Source organism: Epinephelus moara, chromosome 17 (genome assembly GCF_006386435.1).
Source record: "Epinephelus moara isolate mb chromosome 17, YSFRI_EMoa_1.0, whole genome shotgun sequence".
NCBI lineage: Eukaryota > Metazoa > Chordata > Actinopteri > Perciformes > Serranidae > Epinephelus > Epinephelus moara.
The window spans coordinates 19,869,793-19,889,820 of NC_065522.1; the positions used below are offsets into that span (position 1 = coordinate 19,869,793).

Below are 20,028 nucleotides of genomic sequence, written 5' to 3' on the forward strand. Positions count from 1 at the left end.
CAGTATTACAGCTGATGCTTACATTTTTCATTGTTTTCATTGTTGTGATCAGAATGTTTTGTTTTACACTCAAAGAGCCAAGGTGATATTCAGTGCAGCAACAGGAGGAGGAGATAAAGCCATTGGACCCTTCAACAAAGAAACAACTTTAATCTACAGAACAGTGATAACGAACATTGGTAATGCCTACAATTCATCTACAGGTAAGACTTTAACGGGATTTATACTTGTGTGGCAAACCCTACACCTTAGCCTACACTGTTGTGAGCATTTATACTTGTGCGGTGGTGTGTCTGTGTCACTCTGCAGTTACACCTCCAAAACACTAGTCGCCAGTGGAGCTTCTGTGAAGTGCTGTAAAGTTTAATTGGTTCAAAACACATGTTAAACATGGCTTAATGGAGTCAGTTTCAAACACATACAAAATTGGCTTTACTATAACTCACAGCATTCACAGACAAACACTTGTCTTTATCTGGACACATTTTCCCCACAAATACAACATGCTAATGTTTTTAGCACAGGCCTATGGCATTTTACATTGTGTAGATTAGCCTTAGCAAACTTTTCCTCTGCCCATATGAAGCCAGTATGAATCACACACAAGACTTAAAATGCTTTTTTTGTGGAGGCTTTATTGAGTGTGTTTACATGGACAGTTTAATTCCCTTTTCATTCGGAATGAAAGTTCATTCCTATTAAAAGTGATCTTGTAAACACCTAACTCGGAATGAAAAAGGCCAATGCAAATGAAAATCATTCCGATGTAAAGGGGCTGGAATATTTACGTTTCTAATTCCGAATGAAAGAATTTCTCGCACTTGTATACACTCATTGCTCTTTAAGTTCATTCCGGTCTTTCTGCGCATGCTCGTTTCCTCGCCCTTCTGGCTCGATGACGTATATAGCACAACACAAGACATCTTCTATCTCCCTTCTTCGACCGTCTACCTCCCTTCTCCTCCTCAACAACAGACGAAGCATTAGCAGAACAAGGTTGTTGTCGTACTGCTGCTTCAAGAATATAGGCAAAACAAGCCCGAAAAAAGGCACTAAGAACGGCATCGTCAAGCATCTTGTTATCCGGAACGAGGACTACAGTGTTTTCTTCCGGTAAACGTAAACACGTAACATCCGCCCCGCCCCCTATCCAATCTAAACCTTCCCTGCCCCAAACCTTGCATGGACCCGAATAAAGGCGATTAAACTGATCTCCCATGTAAACCCTCTTTCGGAATGAATATTTCCCATGTAAACTACCTGGAAAAACTTTTATACTGAATGATTTCATTCAGATTTATTTCATTCCAAATGAGAAGCCATCATGTAACCGCACCCATTGTCTCCAGAATTTATTGTTTCATATCTGTTGAATTAAATAACATAAAAGCTTTGTTTCCACTGAGGGAAATGGTTTCAGCTTACAAAAATAGACAGGAGGTCGGCGTCACTGCCTGTAGTTACATTTCTGGAGAGGTGCACATCAAGCTATGGCGTCGATTCAACGAAGAAGTATAAATTCCGCCTCACAGTCAACTGCAGGTTTTCTTTTGCATCAGTGTTATTGAGACTTTTTACAGAAAGTGTTAATGAATACAATAAAATCAAGTGATTTAACCTCAGCTAGCTAAAAAAAAAGAAAAGAAAAGAAAAGAAAAACTAACCAACATGCTCTTGTTTTGACAGGTGTCTTCGCTGCACCTGTTGCAGGTGTTTATTACTTTTCTATCTTCTTTCATGCCGGAGGAGAATACGAGGCAAAAATATTTTTGTACAAGAACAACGAACTCAAGGTAGGAACCCATGATCACCGGTCAGATGATGACACAGCTGATAATGGAGGAAATGCCGTGTTTCTGGAGCTGGTGCCAGGAGACCAGGTGTTTGTGGCCTTGCATGAAAACTCACATGTTTGGGGATCCAACATCCACACAACCTTCAGCGGTTTTCTGGTCACTCAGATATGAGAGTTATCACACTGTATATCTGATGAAAGNGGCCTTGCATGAAAACTCACATGTTTGGGGATCCAACATCCACACAACCTTCAGCGGTTTTCTGGTCACTCAGATATGAGAGTTATCACACTGTATATCTGATGAAAGAGAAGGTTGTTGCTCATAAAATAAAGATTTTAAAAATGAGATTGGTCTTCTTCATCAGTTGCTTTATTTAGTTCTTTACACTGGAAAGCTGAACTTTGAATTTGTTCAGAAAATAAATAGACGAAATTGCTGCCCCCAACACAATGTTTGGTTGTTGGGTTTTAAATTAAATTTAGTTTATTAGATTTAGTTGTTGGGTTTTAAATTAAATTTAGTTTATTAGATTTAGTCCAGTTTTACATTGCGACCAATTTAGGATTTGGGGTAAATGCCTGACCTTTTCAACCCTAACCTAACCCTAACCCTAGTTCCAGTGTCAGCAACAACAAACCTGCAACCGTCATCCATCAGTTAGTAANCTTTGAATTTGTTCAGAAAATAAATAGACAAAATTGCTGCCCCCAACACAATGTTTGGTTGTTGGGTTTTAAATTAAATTTAGTTTATTAGATTTAGTCCAGTTTTACATTGCGACCAATGAAGGATTTGGGGTAAATGCCTGACCTTTTCAACCCTAACCTAACCCTAACCCTAGTTCCAGTGTCAGCAACAACAAACCTGCAACCGTCATCCATCAGTTAGTAATTGCAGATGTTGTCCCATTGCAAATGAAGTATTTTCCCCTCACAACTAATGCTGCCGATTTTCAAATCATAACCGATTTTAAAAACATGAGACCACAGACATAAAGACAATTGCAATGGATTTTTAACATTTCAATCGCCTGACCCACACACTAGACGATTCGGTATTAACGACTTCACAGCAGCTACTTTGTTAGCTTTAGCATTTGTTAGAATTCATTCACTCACCTGTTAGACCCAATGCCGCCGCAATTTTGACCCATGCCTTTTCCTTATCTGTCCTGTTGTGGTATGTTTCTCGACACATTATACAGGCACTCATGCTGTTGCCATAACTCGACGAGCACATCTTCTTTCTGGATACTCCATTGACATGTTCGGTTTCTCTTCGCTGCCATGTTTGTTGTGAGCTCTGCACGAACATCCAGGGATGGCACGTCCTGGTCCTGGTCCGTCAGAGGCAGCCCGATCAAGAGTCGTAAATATCTGATACTTACGATTCGAGATTGGGCAGGCTCCGATTCGAACGGGAGCAGTGAAATAATCGTATTGACACCGCGCACTTGAAAATTATTTGGACAAATAGTTGGTTGAGACAAGCCTCGAATCGGGCCACGCCCCCCCCCCGAGGGGAATCGGGCATTGAATCGGGCCTTTTATCCTCTAGTGTGTAGCCAGCATTAGTGGAACTTCTTTCTATATTTTTCTGTTTAATACATATTTCCACATGTATTTCATATCAACATTATGTTCAGACCTTACTTTGAAAAGCAGAGGTAGTCACGTGTGTGTCTGGGGCTACAAAATGCCTTCCAATGAATGATTATAGAAAAGTAAACCAAACACTACAGGAATTAGTGCAAGATGTTAAATCATAAGATCAAATCATGAGTGAACAAACATATGTTTTCTTACTTTATTCATTCAGTCTTGAGGGCTTCATTAATCAAATATTGGTCAAATTATGTTCATAACTGAAACAGTGTAAACAGTACATGGTAGTTAATCGGCAGTTTTACAGTCAGACCCAATTTATTTAAGTCCACCAAAATTCCAAGTCTGATAGATGCACACATCCCCGTAGGTCAGCGCTCGTTGGCATGTATTTGTGGTGGATATTTTCAATAAGCCACCTCAGTGAGATCAAAGAAGATAATCTGTTGGTTAGGTTTTCTTTGTTTCATAGGACACACAATCAAATTACAAACAAAGCCAAAAGAAAGGCTCCAGTGGAGCAGAACATCAAGCTGAGCCCCCCCACTCTTCCTGTTTGCCCACAGCTTATAGGAGTCCAGTGTTCTTGGCAGAGTGAAATAAGAAGTTCGGGTGAGTCTCTGCCTGGGCGGGTGTCATTTACTGTCTGACCCCTCCCTGGGTGGGAGGCAATTACACTGGAATCCTGCACTTCTGTCAAACATTGATAACACTGAATATAACGTGAAGCATGTATACAAGTAGGAATAAACAAGAGATCAGAAATTCCCCCCACAGTACGTTGGAGCGATCAAAGAAACCATAACTGATTTAATGAGTCATTCGCAGTTTTTCAAAATACCTTAAAGTTTGTGTCATTCAGATAATATCATATAACCATGTTGTTTAACCTATGCTGTTCCCTAAAGTAATACAATGTAATTGACTAAATGCTTTTCTGCTGGCCTTAAGTTTAATTCAGAGTATTACAGACCACATTTACTTGATTTTGTTGGGGATCTTGATTTGCTATCAGCCCAGATTATTAACACATTGATTCAAATCAGAGATTTGTCGGGCTAAAAATTCATTCTATGAACTCTACTCCAACATAGTATTACAAAACTGATCAGTTTCTTTGTACACCAAATTTATATCTTATTAAGTAAAAAAAATAGTAATATTAAACAATTTTGCTGTGTCACCGTTTTGGGAATGGACACAGTGAGGGAACAGTTGGATATAAAATATAATTATTTTATTCCTTGGCAACTATCATGTTTTCCGACATGATGTGCAAATTTTAGGCATTCATTTATCTGAAATGACTTGGAAAAGAGAGCATATAGTGGCTGAAAATGTCAAAAAATCACTGATGATGAATTTCGGGGATTCTCAAAAACATTAATACTGAAACCTCCAATTTCCCTGTTAGAAGAGGGCATCGCGGTTCAGGGGAAGTAAAAGAACTCAGCTAAGCAGACCGTATTTGGTGTTTGGGGGGCAGTAAACAGTTATACAATGAACTGAGACAGTACTCTTACAAGAATTTTCTCAGAAAAGGTCCCCTTTTTCAGTTCTTCACATGAAGTGAAACCTTGTGACCTTGCATTAAACTTTAGCCGTAATGGAAAATGGTTTCTGGGTTTTTTTGGTTTATGCTGTACTCTGATATGTTTATGAAAGAAAACCAATGTATCCTCATATATTGGTTTGTGTAGTATCTTACAAAAATGCACATACAATGGTTCGTATGATATTTGTTGAATTAGTGCCCCATGAATGACCTCATGTACTGAACTTCTGGGGGAAAGTCCTATGATTTGAGACCCGGCCACCATCCCAACCTCTTCTTGTAATCTTGGATTACGTTGGTTACACACCAATTCCTGGCTCAAGATTACAAGGGTTTATTTACAATTGCATTACATTACTTTTTGTAGGTATACATACAATCAGAAGTCCAAACAAACACGCTCAACCCTCAGAAGTATGAATGGGTGCTGAATCCTCAATGAAAAATGTAAAAAAAATGTGTACAAAAGGTACAGGACAGCACTCCAATTATAATGTTTATTGCCACACCAACGTTTCGGGTGAAACCCTTCCTCAGCGTGCACAAGCAACAAAAGTGGTATACATACAAATAATGCATGAGAACAGCCTACAATACATACAATAGTTTGTATGATATCTAATGAATTAGCAGCCCAGGAATGAGGTTTGAACGTAAAGATTAATATATTCTCACTCCAATCTCATCACATATCATTGCTTGGTCATGGACTTTCCATGTCTACATTTAACGTGCAAGGTGTTGTGTTTGTTGTTGAAGTTCTGGGATGCTGTTTCAACTTGAGCCTCTTGCATGTTTGTTTTCACAGGAAATGTAAAGTTTCTACTTGGTACATGACAGTCATTAATTTCCATAGCCGCTTATCCTCTTGGGGGTCTCCTCGGGGGGCTGGAGCCTATCCCAGCTGACATTGGGTGAGAGGTAGGGTACACCCTAGACAGGTCGCCAGACTATCACAGGGCTGACAAATATTCCATTCACACTCACATTCACACCTACAGACAATTTAGACTCACAAATTAACCTGCATGTCTTTGGACTGTGGGAGGAAGCTGGAGTACCTGGAGAAAACCCACGCTGACATGAGAAGAACATGCAAACTCCACACATACAAACTCCTGGGATCGAACCAGGAACCATCTTACTGTGAGGCGACAGTGCTTACTACTACACCACCGCCCATTACATGCATAAATGTACTAAGTGAGCGCAACACAGCAAATTGACTTTTTTTTTTTTTTCTCTCAACAAACGCATGTGGTTACATTTACGCAACATAAAAGCAAGCCTCCCAGGTGAAAGTCAGTGATTAGTCAACCCGTACACGTTCCTTTCCCCCCACCGTACTCGGACTTTTCACCCCCTTAATTTCCTTTTGTCCACCTGCGTTTCCCCCTTGATACTGTTGCCCTCCCGATTACGTGGGTCATACATGAATTAGTGACTAATAATTATATGGGGTATTGCCTGGTGGAAATACATACAATATGCTTTTATTGTCATGATCCTGGTTTCAGTTAGTTAAGTTACCCATTTCGTGTTCATGTTTTGTGTCTTGTCCTGTACTTCCTGTTTTATTTTGAAGATTCACCTGTCTCTCCTTGTCTCCGTAGGTTTTACTTTCTGTCTGGCGCTGTCACACCTGTTTCCTGATTGTTCCTCCCCAGCTGTGTCTCATCACCCCCTATCACCTCATGTATTTAATCCTCATGTCTTCCCCTGTCTTGTTGCCAGTTCGTCGTACGTCACAGTCTTCGTCCCAGCACTCTTTCTTGTCTCATCTTGCCGGTAATCACAGTTTTGTCATTGATCTAGCTTTTGCCTCACGATTTGGATACCTTAGCCTGTCTTGTTTGATTCTCTGTGTACCGAACCCTGCCTGTCTTTTGTAATAAATCTTGCTTTTGTCAAAACGGGGAAGAATTGAGCCTTTGTGTCCCTTCTGTGCCACGTTTCTGATATTTATGGTTTCCTGTATCATTCCTCTGCAGCCAGTAAAGTAAAACAGTAAAGTGAAACAGTCTTGCAGTCCTTCCTTCTTGGAAAATATCAATCAATTATTTGTCAGGACTGCCAGTTTACATCGCCAAATGAGGAACTTATGTGTTTACCTTTTAGAGAGTTCTTCCTCTTTTACAAAATGATAAAAGAAATCCAAATTTACTTTTTAAAAAACAAAACAAAAATACATTACAAAACACAAAAAAATATTACACAATGCACAAATGCACACTTCAATACCGGCATTCTTTCTTATCATAGGGCATCTGATCAGACCTACAGCAGCAAACACATGGAGGCATGTGCCAAGTGGGATGTTCAAAGTGCAGACGTCATCATTAACCAAACCCTATAAAAAGCAGCCTGATGTGATGAGGAGACTGACCAGTCCTCTGAGCAGTCTTGAATCAACTTGCTATTTCTGGTTGGGTGAAAATACTGCTATTCCAACATGTGTGAGAAAGTGATAGAAAAAGTGGCAGATCTGGAAACCAGGCTGAAGAACAGTGAAAACCAGATTGCAGAGCTGAAGAAAAAAGGTAGAGTGCAACTTTTTGATTGCTTTGAAGAGTTTATTGAAACATTTGTTAAGCGATGTGTGAATTGTGCTGGAATGTAGAAATACAAAATAATGTGACGGGAATATTTTTGCTTTCCATAGGGAGAACACAGGTGATATTCAGTGCTGAGGCTGGGCCAAGAGGAGACATTGGACCTTATAACACAGAGACAACTTTCATCTACCAAAGGGTGATTACAAATATCGGAAATGCCTACAGTGGAGCCACAGGTAAGGGCATCATAGGAGACCTTTGGTCAGGTTGTTTAATTTGGTTAGTGAGCTGTGTTTTATATTATAATGTCATAACATAAATGAATAAATAAACCATATCAATCCTTGTCTGTAATCCAACACTTAAACACTTAGAAATTGTATAATCAAACCGTTTCTCATTCTAAGGGCATCAAATATCCTGCATCTGAAAGTGACACACAGGGTACCCTTAACTGCAGTGGTTCCCAACTGGTCCAACCACAGGGTCCTGAGGGTCCACACAGTTTAATACATTAAGCGTCGTACTTGCGTTTGGCCATATCGTCAAGCTAGTTTTCCTTCTCTGTCAAGTATCTGTCCATAGTCACTCAATCTACAGCAGGAAATGGCAATTCAGAATAAAAGCTCTTTGCAGGAAAATCACTGTACTTAAAAACAAAGTGTTATTTTACAAACTTGACACATTTGCTAGTCACTTGCGGTCCATTCAGAATGGACCCGAGACCCACTTTTGGACCACGGGAACCAGTGCTTTAACGTATTTATGTGACGCACATTTGAAACACTTTGTAACATGTGGTTAATGTTGTGAAACGGAAACTACTTGGTTAGGTTTAGATAAAACATCAAGTGTTTTTTTATGTGATGTAACATAAATACGTGACGTGAGTGACATCAGTGCAGAACGACCATACCCAAATTATGCAATGCTACATTAATACAACACTGACTTGCAGTGTCACACAGTGCACGAACTACTGAGCAAGTCTTGTTTTGTTTGATCCATCGCCATCCTCTTCCTCCCGCCGTACATGGACTTTCTCACTCTTGATATTTAGGCTGTTTTCATGCAGTTTATACGTATACCTACAAAAAGTAATGCACCCAGTGATCATGAACCAGTGAAACCCATGTCATCAGGAAGGATGCTTTCATATGACCAATGCACTGACGAAAGTGAAGAAGGAAGTAGTATAGAGAGTGAAAGTCCACATATGACCAATGCACTGACGGAAGTGAAGAAGGAAGTAGTATCGAGGGCAAAAGTCCACATAAGGAGGCAGGTTGGGGTGGTTGATGTGTCAAACAAACACAGGACTTTCCCCCAGAAGATCAGTGTTTGCATCACTGATTTTCACCTAGGAGAGCAGTATTTGCATCCCGTTTAATATCTTTTTTCCTAACTCTAACCACGTGTTTTTGTTGCCTAAACCCAACCATGTGCATTTATTGTTGAAGGAAAAAAACCCCGTAAATTTGCAATGTTGTACTAACGTAGTGCATTTATTGTGAAAGAGTGTATTTTGAAAGAAGACAATGCATGTAACAGGCAGAACTTGACACGGTGTCCCAGAACGTCAACAACCAACGCACCCAGTGTACCTTGCACGTTGTATCTGGACGTGGAAAGTCCATGACCAAACATTGATATGTGGCGAGGTCAGAGTGAGAATGTGTTGTCATAAGATATCACATGAACCGTTATGAAAATATGTCTTCAGACAGCGTCACTTGCTCTCAGTGTCATGTGTTGCAGCAGATAAGTTTACACTGGAGAAAGCTGAAAGCCCAGAGAGTCTCATAAAGACACTAAACGCCTTTGGTGCTGATATCACACACTGAGGGGCGTGACAAAGCATCTGTATTTGATGACCTGGTAATGAGAACTACAGCAGCAGTTTAACACCTAACAAGTGACCTGCTGGTAGGTCATGACACAGTAGGCGGTCATGATGTGTAGCCAATTATTCAAATCCACAGAACCTTATTTTACATCTTAACTGAGACCCTAACATTTCCAAAGACACTAAACATGTCAGGATGAAATTTGTGAAAATGTGTGTAAACTAATGTGTGAGACATCTAGATCACTTCCAGGTAAAAGAGAAAGAAAAGAAACCCATGAAATGAGTACGACACCCTCTTGTTTCCCCGCAGGTATCTTCTCTGCACCAGTTGCAGGTGTTTATTACTTTACCATCTTCCATCACGCTAGAGGAAAGCCTGGGACAGAACTGTATCTCTACAAGAACAGCGAGCCCATGATCGTCACACAGAATCCTTCAGCAGTCCATGAAATGGCTCATAATGGAGGAAACGCGGTGTTCCTGCAGCTGAATCAAGGGGACAGAGTGTATGTGCGCATGAGTGCAAACACGCATGTTTGGGGATCCAACTACCACACAACTTTCAGTGGTTTTTTGGTCAGTCAAATGTGAGAACAGACAACTACACAATTATTTACCACTCTGTTGGGATAAAGAATCAAAACTTGCATACATATATATGTAAAAAAGTGTGTTACAATTAGACTTTAAAATCAACCAAAGGCAGTTGCGCTGATTGTCATGAATCTTTAATAAAGATGATGAAAAACAGGCAGGTAACTAAAATGAAAGAAGATCCAAACACCAATCAGGGTAATATGGTTACACAAGACAACGGGAGGGAAACTGAGCGGGGAGCAACACCAAAAACACAGGGATCAACACAGACAAACTGTGACAAGGAACGAAGGGAAGCACACAGGTGTATATATAAACAGAAAACTAATCACAAGAACAAGACACAGCCTGAGTAGGTGGTCACGGGCAAAAGAGGTAAATGGGGATTGGCCAACAACAAGGGTGTGGAAAGGTTTTAGATTTTATTGCATGCATGATGTTTGTTTAGCTTTTTGTTTGTTGTGATTTGGACAAATAGTTGACCTGATACAGTAGACACATAGAAATGGAAAATGGAATTATCAATGAATTTTATGTGAGAAATGTGTTTATGAAAACGAAATGTGTGAACTTTGTGTAAGTATTAAAAAGTAGTAAAAAACACAGCTGCTTGCTTTGGATCAAATCTGTAATCTTTGCACTGTCTATGTCCTGATGTAAGATTATTAACACTCAGATGTTGTGATAGAGGCCTCTTCAGGCCAGAAGGTGAGAATGAAATGGTGGTGGATTGGCACAACAATCGAGGATAAAAATGACAAAACATCAACACAACAGTACAGTCCATAGGTGCACCTCGTGACATATTGACATTTTGCTCATGGACTTTCGTCGTCCACACACGATGTGCAAGGTACCCTGGGTGCGTTGGTTGTGGACGTTCCGGGACACCGTGTCAACTTCTCTTCTTTCAAGATACATTCTGTTTTCACAGGAAATTTGACGTTTACATGAAACAGGGTCAATTATATAGCAGTAATATGTGCGACAAGTCAAATGTACATTTGTAATGTTGAGTGTTATAATTCCACAAAATTACTACCTGACACGCTTGGGCCTCCAAGTTTGATACAAGTTCTGTACCCCTGCGTTGACCCTTTGGGGATACCCCACCTATAAAAGGGTGTCTCCCACCTTTCCTCTCCCCTTTTGCTGTTGTGCTCTGTGGGAGAGGTAAGCAACATGGCTCTCATGGTAATTTCTATGTTCATTCAGCTGTGTTTATAAGTTCATTTTATGCCAACATAAGCTTGTGTGGCTTAGTAGTAGGGGCTGGAGTTTGTATAGTTGTGTTTGACGGAGGATTTTGTTTTTGCCGCTTGTTGTCAGGAGAGGAATAAACTGAGATTGCCTCGAAAGATATCCACGATCAGGGCCTCTTTATATTAACACAAGGCAGACTTCACTAGAGTCCACCGGTTACATCCATCCATCCATTTTCGTAACTGCTTATCCTCTTGAGGGTTGCGGGAGGGCTGGAGCCTGTCCCAGCTGACGTTGGGCAAGAGGCAGGGTACACCCTGGACAGGTCACCAGACTATCACAGGGCTGACACATAGAGACAGACAACCATTCACACTCACATTCACACCTACGGGCAGTTTAGAGTCACCAGTTAACCTGCATGTCTTTGGACTGTGGGAGGAAGCCGGAGTACCTGGAGAAAACCCACGCTGACACGGGGAGAACATGCAAACTCTGCACAGAAGGGCTCCCTCCTGGGATTGAACCCTCTTGCTGTGAGGTGACAGTGCTAACCACTATACCATCGTGCCACCCTTACATACATACAGTCTTATAAAAAAAAAAAAAAAAAAAAAAAGAGCACCTTGTCGGTACAACACCACAAATTGACTTTTCTTTTTCCTTCAACAATAACACACACAATTCACCTATGGCTAAGTCCCGCCCTCAAACGTGATGAGCCAATCACAGTGCGTATAGCCATTCCCATACGCTCGGACATTCTCTGCCTGGACGTTCATTGAAATGCATTATGGAAGTCAGTTTCGTTCGGTTTTATGAGCTTTTTCGGAGATTTGGAGTTTAAAAATGGTCAAACAGTGTGCATGGGGTACATGCAACTCCGACACAAGGTATCCTGAGAGGCTGGGTGATGGGGTGTATTTTTTTACACTTTAAACCACATCTCAACCGAGAAAAGTGTCTCCTTTGGATAAAGTTGTGTGGTAACGTTAGACCACAACATCAACTCAACGTGAATAAGATTAACAAAGATGTCTACATCTGTTCTAAGGTAAGTCAACATCGTGTTTGAGGCAACATATTGTCACTTTGCTGGAAAGAAATATAAAGTTATCTTTAACATCTCTAGCTAACGTTAGCTAAAGTTAGCCTAACGTTAGCTCCTAGCTGCGTTGTTCATCATGTCATCTTGTTGGCTGGGAGTTCATTAGCCTATTTTGTTCTAGTTTTGTACTTTGGTGATCGTACATCATTGTTAGCTGTTGTCCAAAGGGCTCTAGTTAAGCTAACGTTAACTTCTGGAGCTTAGCTTCATTAATTTATCTGTAATCGCAGAGATAACAAAGGTTGGCAAACGTTATGCTGAATGATTCAATGTAAATACTGTAACACCAAACTAACGAAGAGACACTTTTGGTAAAGATGGTAAAAAGGCCGTTATCCTTTTCTCATATTCTGAGCCAAAAAGCTTAACTTCAGTGGCACTTTAACTTGTTGTCTTTGATGGTAACGGCAACGAGATGCGGTTCACAAGTGTACACTGTGACCTGTAAATTTTGGCTTGCAATCTAAGCTTTTCATCGACCTTCTCAACAATAAAATGATGAATATATCCCTCCAATGCGTAGTTTTGGCCCTTTTGGTTACTTCTCAATGACATCTGATTGTTATGTCCCCAAAAAACATCTATTGCCTCCTGCGAAATGCTGTGTACTGTGACACCTGCCATAGCGCCGGTCACTGAATGTTGATAGTTTGTCCGAGTGAGTGGAGGGGGCGTGGCTTAGTCATAGGTCAATTAGGTTTAGGCAACATAAAGAAGTGGTGAGGTTTAGGAAAAAAGAACAGGGTTTGGCATAAGAATCTTACGGGACATGAACACCGCTCTCTCGTGTGAAAGTTAAATTATAACGGTAACTTGCTGCGTATCGTGCCGACGTTAAAGGACGCCTTTTTTCATTGGTACCTGAAGCCGCAAGTCACTGCCCATGCTCCATATTTCGAAGACTTCTAAATGAGACCGTGCACGTCAATCAAGCAAAATGCTTGCAAGTGTTGAAGCCACAGAATAGTTTGAGAAACTGAGGTATGGAGTCTGAATTTTCGTCAACCATCCCTTTGTGGAGTGAACCAAACAGGTCAGGTATTCGCAAGGAAAGTACGCCATGATTATCTTGTGCCAGTTTGCCTCATAAGGTGGTTTGTCACTAATCCATGACAAAAAGATAGTCTACCTCGCAGCATATGCAAGAAAATCGTACAGTCTGCTAGAGCAACCAACAATAGCATCTCAACACGGGTGACCCAGGAGTAAAGAGACAGGATTCATACACAAAGTAACACCAAGGCCCCCTTTACACCTGGCATCAACATGCGTTTTTTGTGATCGGATTGCAATTGGATAGCGCTTGACCACATCCATTTACACCTGGTCATCATATGCGTCTCTGGTGTCCACATCCAGATCCGTTTGCTATCCGATCACGCTCCGTTCCGCTGACGTCACATACTCCACCTCTTCTTCTGCAAACATTTCCAGCAGCAGACAACGTCATATCCTGTGCGCTGCAACAACAACAACAACAACAACAACAACAACAACAACAACAACAACAAGATGTTGGCTGCCAGCAGACACTTAGTCTCGCCTTGACTCCATCCTTGGCTATCATCCGTGTTTTCTTTTTCTTGGCAGTCGCTACCCGGTGAGGGTTGTTATTGTTGTCTTCTTCCTGTGTCCAGCTGGCGCACCTCGCTTACTTATTTCTGCCCATAGAGTTGTTTCATGTGGATTGGAGATGCATTTGAATTTACACTTGTTTTCGATGTGGTCACAATGCGTCCCTGACCACCTTCAGGAGTGGTTTGGCAGATCAGATAACAATCTGCATTCAAAGCGTTTTAAGTGTATTTACACCAGTACTTATGTGGTCAAGAGCAATCCGACTGCTATCCGATCACAAAAAACACACGTTAATGCAAGGTGTAAACAGGGTACAAGATTTTTTCTCATATCCTGTAGAATGTCTACCCAATATGCTTGAATTTTAGGACAGAGTCAATCACAATATGTATAAGTTCCTACTGAGATTTTACATTTTAGACATAGAGGTGAAACTTGGGGCTTCATTTTCAGTCTTTTACTGGGAGAGATTTGCAAGCGGTGCAGGGTTTTATATTGTAACAATTGGGGACGATTACACACCAATATCCTTATATGGTTCCATATCAAATCCCATTCATCCTCATCAATATTTACACCAAGTCCATTTTACCATGTTTTTGCAGCAGCTGGGGCATTTAACACATAACACAATTGAGTTGGACACTGAAGCAGTCACTGCTCTATCTGTGATATTATGGCAGTAATATGGATTTTTTTTTGTCACAAAATTTCTGATTTGTAGGTATCTAAAGTGGCAGCTTGGGAGTTTATATTTCATTTGGATGTGTTCAAGGATGATAACAAGGATGTCCCCTCAAATAAATCACATTTTCTTTATTCCCTGGGATGTCCAAGTGCTGTATGTAGTGTCAATCATGCCTGGTTTAAAGTCCAGGTTACCTTGAATTGGATTTAAAGGGGGATTTAAAGTTCAAATGTTTTCCTGAAACTAATGTAATTTTAATTCTTGGCTGATTTGCTACAGTGCAGCATGAAACACGTGAGTCTTTGCAAAGTTAGTGTGAGATCAATGAAAAGCTGAGGAACATCTGTGTTTGCATTTCTCCACAATATCAAAGGTTAACCAACTGCCAGTAAATATACGGTGGTTAATACAAATTTCTCATTGCATAATAAGTCTTGTTTCTAAAGAGGGAGTTAAAAATTAATAGATCAACTTTAAACAACATAGAAGCAGCCCAAGGGATCACAGCGGACAGAGTTTAGGTGACTGAGAGACACTGAGTCAGCTTGGAGGATGAATTTTACCGTCTTATTGTTCGTGTCACTGTTCTGCGGCCTGATTTTGGCCACGGAGGACAGTGCTAATACTGAAACAGAACAAACAATTGAATCATGCTTTCCTGACATGTGTAATCTCCTGAAAGAGTTCGGTGCCTTAAGAGAAAAACTTGGAGCTGTGGAAACCAGGCTGAAGGACAGTGAAACCCAGATTCAAGAACTTAAGAGCAAAGGTAAACTCTTTCTCTGACTGAATTAAAGATTTAAGTGTTGATTTTCCTTGAGTGATGGGATAAACAAAATGAAATGGTGTATGTAAATACAATCGGAAAATAATGTGATTATGATCATAATGTTTTGCTTTACACAGAGAAGACCGTGGTGGTATTCAGTGCAGCAACAGGAGGAGAAAATACAGCCATCGGACCCTTCGACAAAGACACAACTTTAGTCTTCAGAACAGTGATAACAAACATCGGCAATGGCTACAATCAGTTTACTGGTATGTATTTACACATTTAAGACCAGTTTTTACAATCATCTGGGCCTCCTGTGATTAAATATGCAACCTTTTGCCTTTGAAAAACAATCATGAAGTATGGACCAAAGCAATTATGACTCCGATTCTGGTTCACACTGCACAATATCAGCCTGATTATAGCCCGACGCAGCGTCGTACTTGGATCGTGAAAGACAATGAGTTTCATACGTGATAATCCATTGTTTCATCTCGTGTAGTGTGTCACAGTAGATGGCAACTGATCCCACGTCTGGGACTCCTCATGACGTTCCAACAGAAAGTCTAGCATGTTTGATTTCCTTTTTGTCATTGACGACTGCTCTTGTCACAGCCTTCACTTTGACCAATAGGAACACAGAGCGATCTGCTGCCGCGGACAACTGTACGGCAACAACTCCCCAGTTTTATTTATATTTCCTCTAGACGTTATTTCAGCAGAGTAAAAAGGGAAAAATTATGGCGTGAAACAGCAGAGGCACTTTATCAACCCACTGAGTTCGGCCATTAGCATCAAGCTAGCAAACAATGTTATTTCTTCATAATGGAGGAATAAAATAAAAAAAAAATAGTGGCGGGGCTTTACTCACAACTGCAGGGAGTACCAGCTTCATTTGAAACAGACTACATTATAAACCGGCCGTTATTTATTTATTATATTATATAATATAAATTATATTTTAATTTGAATCCGCTCCTGTTTGCCTTGATAAATTAATGCATCGCACTGTCATTTCAAACTCAACACTTCCTGTAACTGTTTAAAATTAAAAGCTTATTACAATTTTGGTTAAGAGAATCCCTTAATTTTCTTTATAGGTTTTTATTGTGAAACATTTGCAGAAACTTGTTGTGGAGGATTCAGTGACTTGCATAGTTTGCATGCAGTACTTAAAACATAGCTTCTGCCATCTGGTGGCTCTTTTTACATCACTACAATAACATTTCAGCTGAAAAAATGAGCAGTCATAGTGACTGAACTAGCTAAGTAACTTTTTAACAAACGTGTTTGAACGAATACAAATTTTAAAAAAGCTTCATGATTTTTGTAAATTTAACAAATTTTACTATTTTATTAAAATGGCATAACATTTGGTGAAGAGCACATTATGACTTTTTCAGGACTTGTAACTCAATGTAGGCTTGGAATTGAGTGCAGATATCAGTGGCAGAGGAAAACAATCTAACAGATTTAAGCCATCTTGATATTTAACAATTTTTGTTGTAGCCTTGTGTGTTTTTTAGTGTGATGTAATCAAAACAATAAAAGCAAATTCAGTAAATTCCTGTGAATTCTGTTGGACCTTGTAATTTGTTCAAATTACCACAACTTTACTGCAAATTTGACTATTTAAAATAGGTGAAATCTCATGTCATTGTACAGCTTTGCTCATCGTAGTGATGGCCAAATGAGGCCTCATGAACCACTGTCTTTATTTTCTGAAGCCACCAGATGGCACTGTCTGTTCAACAAAGGTTTGAAAGCACACTTCATTGCAAGTCCTTCAGCCTTTATCTTTAAACCAAGAGCTCCATCTGGTGGGGTCAGAAAATAAAGACAGTGGTTCATGAGGCTTCATTTGGCCATCACTCATGACAGGGCTAACTGTTAGCATCACATGGCTAACGTTACCCAATGATTATTAACTGGTTTAACGATGAGTCGAGCCTTTCGGATGTTGGTGTGAGATTAATCGCTCAGTGTTGGATGTTAATTGCTTCTGCGGGGCTTCTCTTCAAGCGGCAAATTATGAAGAGCAGGGATGAGATCTGGTTGTGCTGTGTTAGCTGTAGGAAACACTGAATACTCATAATAAGAAGCTCCAAATCCAAGACAGCACAACGATTTTTGCAATTTTCACTTTCTCCCAAAATTTTGTTACAAAAACCCTCCCCAAAAAAACATCTAAACATGGCAGCATGCAATGCACTTTTTTAGAAAAGCTGAAGTGAAATCAGGCATTTCAGGCCGCCATAATCCCAAAAACAGCCTGTAAATTGTGGAGGGACTGATTTTTAGCCATGCTAACAGCAACAACAGTGAGATGAATTACCGTTAGGATAGCAAACGTATCTTTATGAGGTTGATATTTCTGGTTTGGAGGAAAAAAATCATATCATCTGACACATATTTTATTTTGTTCTTTTATTTGGTTTATGACTGAATATCTGCAGAACTAATGACATTCATAAACAGCCTCAACTCTACTTTGTGTTTAGTAATTTGCCCTCTGAAGCAAATTGGGATTTGTGATATTGGGCTTTATACATAAAATTGATTGATTGATAATAGTTAGAATTAAACCAACATGGTGAATATGTTGAAAATTATACCTGCTAAACATTAACATGCTAGCATTATTATTGTGAGCAACAATCTTGTTTTGACATGAAATTATCTAAAATTCTTCGTTAGGAATTTTTTTTATTTCTGACGTGTCGTATTAATGCTATGATAGAAAGAGCTTCAGGGCCTTAAGTATATGTATTAAATAACTTTAATTTCCATAGCACGTTGCAATAAATTAAAAGAGCACTTTAAAATGTTACTGACCTCTTCAAAAAGAGTCCAAGGACTTTTACAAAGCTGTTAACTGTTGGAATAAAATGTTTCCACAGGGATCTTCGCTGCACCTGTTAAAGGCGTTTACTACTTCACCTTCTATCATCATGCTGGAGGATCACACATAGTGAGCCTAAACCTCATAAAGAACAACAACCCTGTTGTGCAGACCTTTGACCACCGCTCATCGGGCGACACTGCTGATAACGGAGGCAACGCAGTGTTCCTGCAGCTGCAGCAAGGGGACCAGGTGTACGTGCGTTTAGACACAAACACGCATGTTTGGGGAAACGATCTCGTCACCACCTTCAGCGGTTTTTTGGTCAATCAGGATTGAGAAACTGTCAATAAAGATATGATTCACTTATCATTATGTGTCAAGTATGTTTATTAAAGAAGGGTTCTGAGATGCAGGACACGAGAATGCAGTGCACATTTTTCTTTAAGACAAACAAAACAAATACAAAAGATCAGTTTTCTATTCTTCGCAGTTGTCTGTTATATAAATATTTTCTGTGTTTTTTTTCGATTAAAAGGTTCAGTGTGTAGGATTTAGGGGGATATACTAGCACAAATGGAATGAAATATAATACGTATTTTCTCTTAAGTGTATAATCACCTGACAAGAAGAACTGTTGTGTTTGTTACTTTACAATGAACAGTTTTTATCTACACAGGCAGCGAGTACTGGTTTATAGAAATGGCCATATCCACCATCATGTTTCTACAGAAGCCAGAATGGACAAGGCAAACACTGACTCCAGATAGAGCTAGTCACATTTTCGCATCTGTCTCCGCAGTCACACGCAGTCTGCATCAAATCAATGCCGTACTTACAATGTGGGCTCTGCGTCAACGTAGAGTCTACGCCGTAGCCTGACATGCACCATTCCAAAAATGTAACTACAAATTGAGGTGACGCAGACCTCCTGTCTGTGTTTGTAAGCTGAAACCATTTCCCTCAGTGGAAACAAGGCTTTTATTTACTTTAACTTCACAGATAAGAAACAATACATCGTGAAGACAATAAAGCCTCCACAAAAATAGCATTTTACGTCTTGTGTGTGATTTATCCTGGCTTCATATGAACAGAGGAAATCTCAGCTTGTCACTAGGCTAATTTATACAATGTAAAATGCCATAGGCTTGTGCTAATAACGTTAGCACGCTATATTTGTTTGGAAAATGTGTTAAGTATAAGACAGTTGTTTTGTCAGTGAACCTTGTGAGTTGAGTATAAGACAGTTGTTTTGTCAGTGAACCTTGTGAGTTGTAATGGAGCCGAATTTCGTAACATTACCTTTGTTAAATGTTGCTGTTGTCCCTGGCTTCATATGAGTAGAGGAAAAGTTCGCTAGCTGCTAGGCTAATTTATATGATGTAAAATGCCATAAGCTTGTGCTAAAAACATTAGCATGTTGTATTTGTGGGGAAAATGTGTCCAGATAAAGACAAGTGTTTGTCTGTGAATGCTGCGAGTTATAGTGAAGCTGATTTGTGTACTTGTGTTTGAAATTGTCTCTATTAGGCCATGTTTAATGTGTGTTTAATGTGTGTGTTGAATCAACTAAACTTTACAGCACTTCACAGAAACCTCTGCTGCCGACTAGTGTTTTGGAGGTGTAACTGCAGAGTGACACAGACACACCACCACACAAGTATAAATGCTCACAATGGGGTAGGCCATGTGAGTAGGCTATGGCATAGGCTCTGCCGCACAAGTATTAATCCTGCTTTCGAAGCAAATCTGCGTCCAGCAGCTTTGAAAATCACTGATTTGTTACACAAAACTGCTTTATTCATTTTTTTTCTGGTTTAAATCACCTGGACTTTTTGTTTTGGAGAGGAAGAGACAGGAAAATGAGGAAAATGAACA

General features: G+C 39.9%; 2 protein-coding genes and 2 long non-coding RNA genes across 4 annotated transcripts; 3 read left to right on the forward strand and 1 right to left on the reverse strand.

The window, feature by feature from the left end:
- The first annotated feature begins 6 nt into the window (after positions 1-6).
- Positions 7-1,998, forward strand: LOC126404548 (uncharacterized). Its single transcript, XR_007571492.1, has 2 exons — positions 7-203; positions 1,687-1,998. It is a non-coding gene; the product is annotated as an uncharacterized LOC126404548 (long non-coding RNA).
- Positions 1,999-7,332: 5,334 nt separating this feature from the next.
- Positions 7,333-10,564, forward strand: LOC126404544 (complement C1q-like protein 2). The gene is made up of 3 exons (XM_050067826.1): positions 7,333-7,498; positions 7,621-7,749; positions 9,673-10,564. Exons 1-3 carry the CDS (start codon positions 7,411-7,413, stop codon positions 9,951-9,953), a joined length of 498 nt encoding a protein of 165 aa, XP_049923783.1. The 5' UTR covers positions 7,333-7,410; the 3' UTR covers positions 9,954-10,564.
- LOC126404550 (uncharacterized) lies at positions 10,373-14,879 on the reverse strand. Its single transcript, XR_007571494.1, has 2 exons — positions 14,262-14,879; positions 10,373-11,869 (listed from the first exon to the last, which is right to left on the reverse strand). It is a non-coding gene; the product is annotated as an uncharacterized LOC126404550 (long non-coding RNA).
- A 132-nt stretch (positions 14,880-15,011) lies between these two features.
- On the forward strand, positions 15,012-18,519 carry LOC126404543 (complement C1q-like protein 2). Its single transcript, XM_050067825.1, has 3 exons — positions 15,012-15,305; positions 15,443-15,574; positions 18,209-18,519. Exons 1-3 carry the CDS (start codon positions 15,089-15,091, stop codon positions 18,487-18,489), a joined length of 630 nt encoding a protein of 209 aa, XP_049923782.1. The 5' UTR covers positions 15,012-15,088; the 3' UTR covers positions 18,490-18,519.
- Positions 18,520-20,028: the final 1,509 nt, after the last annotated feature.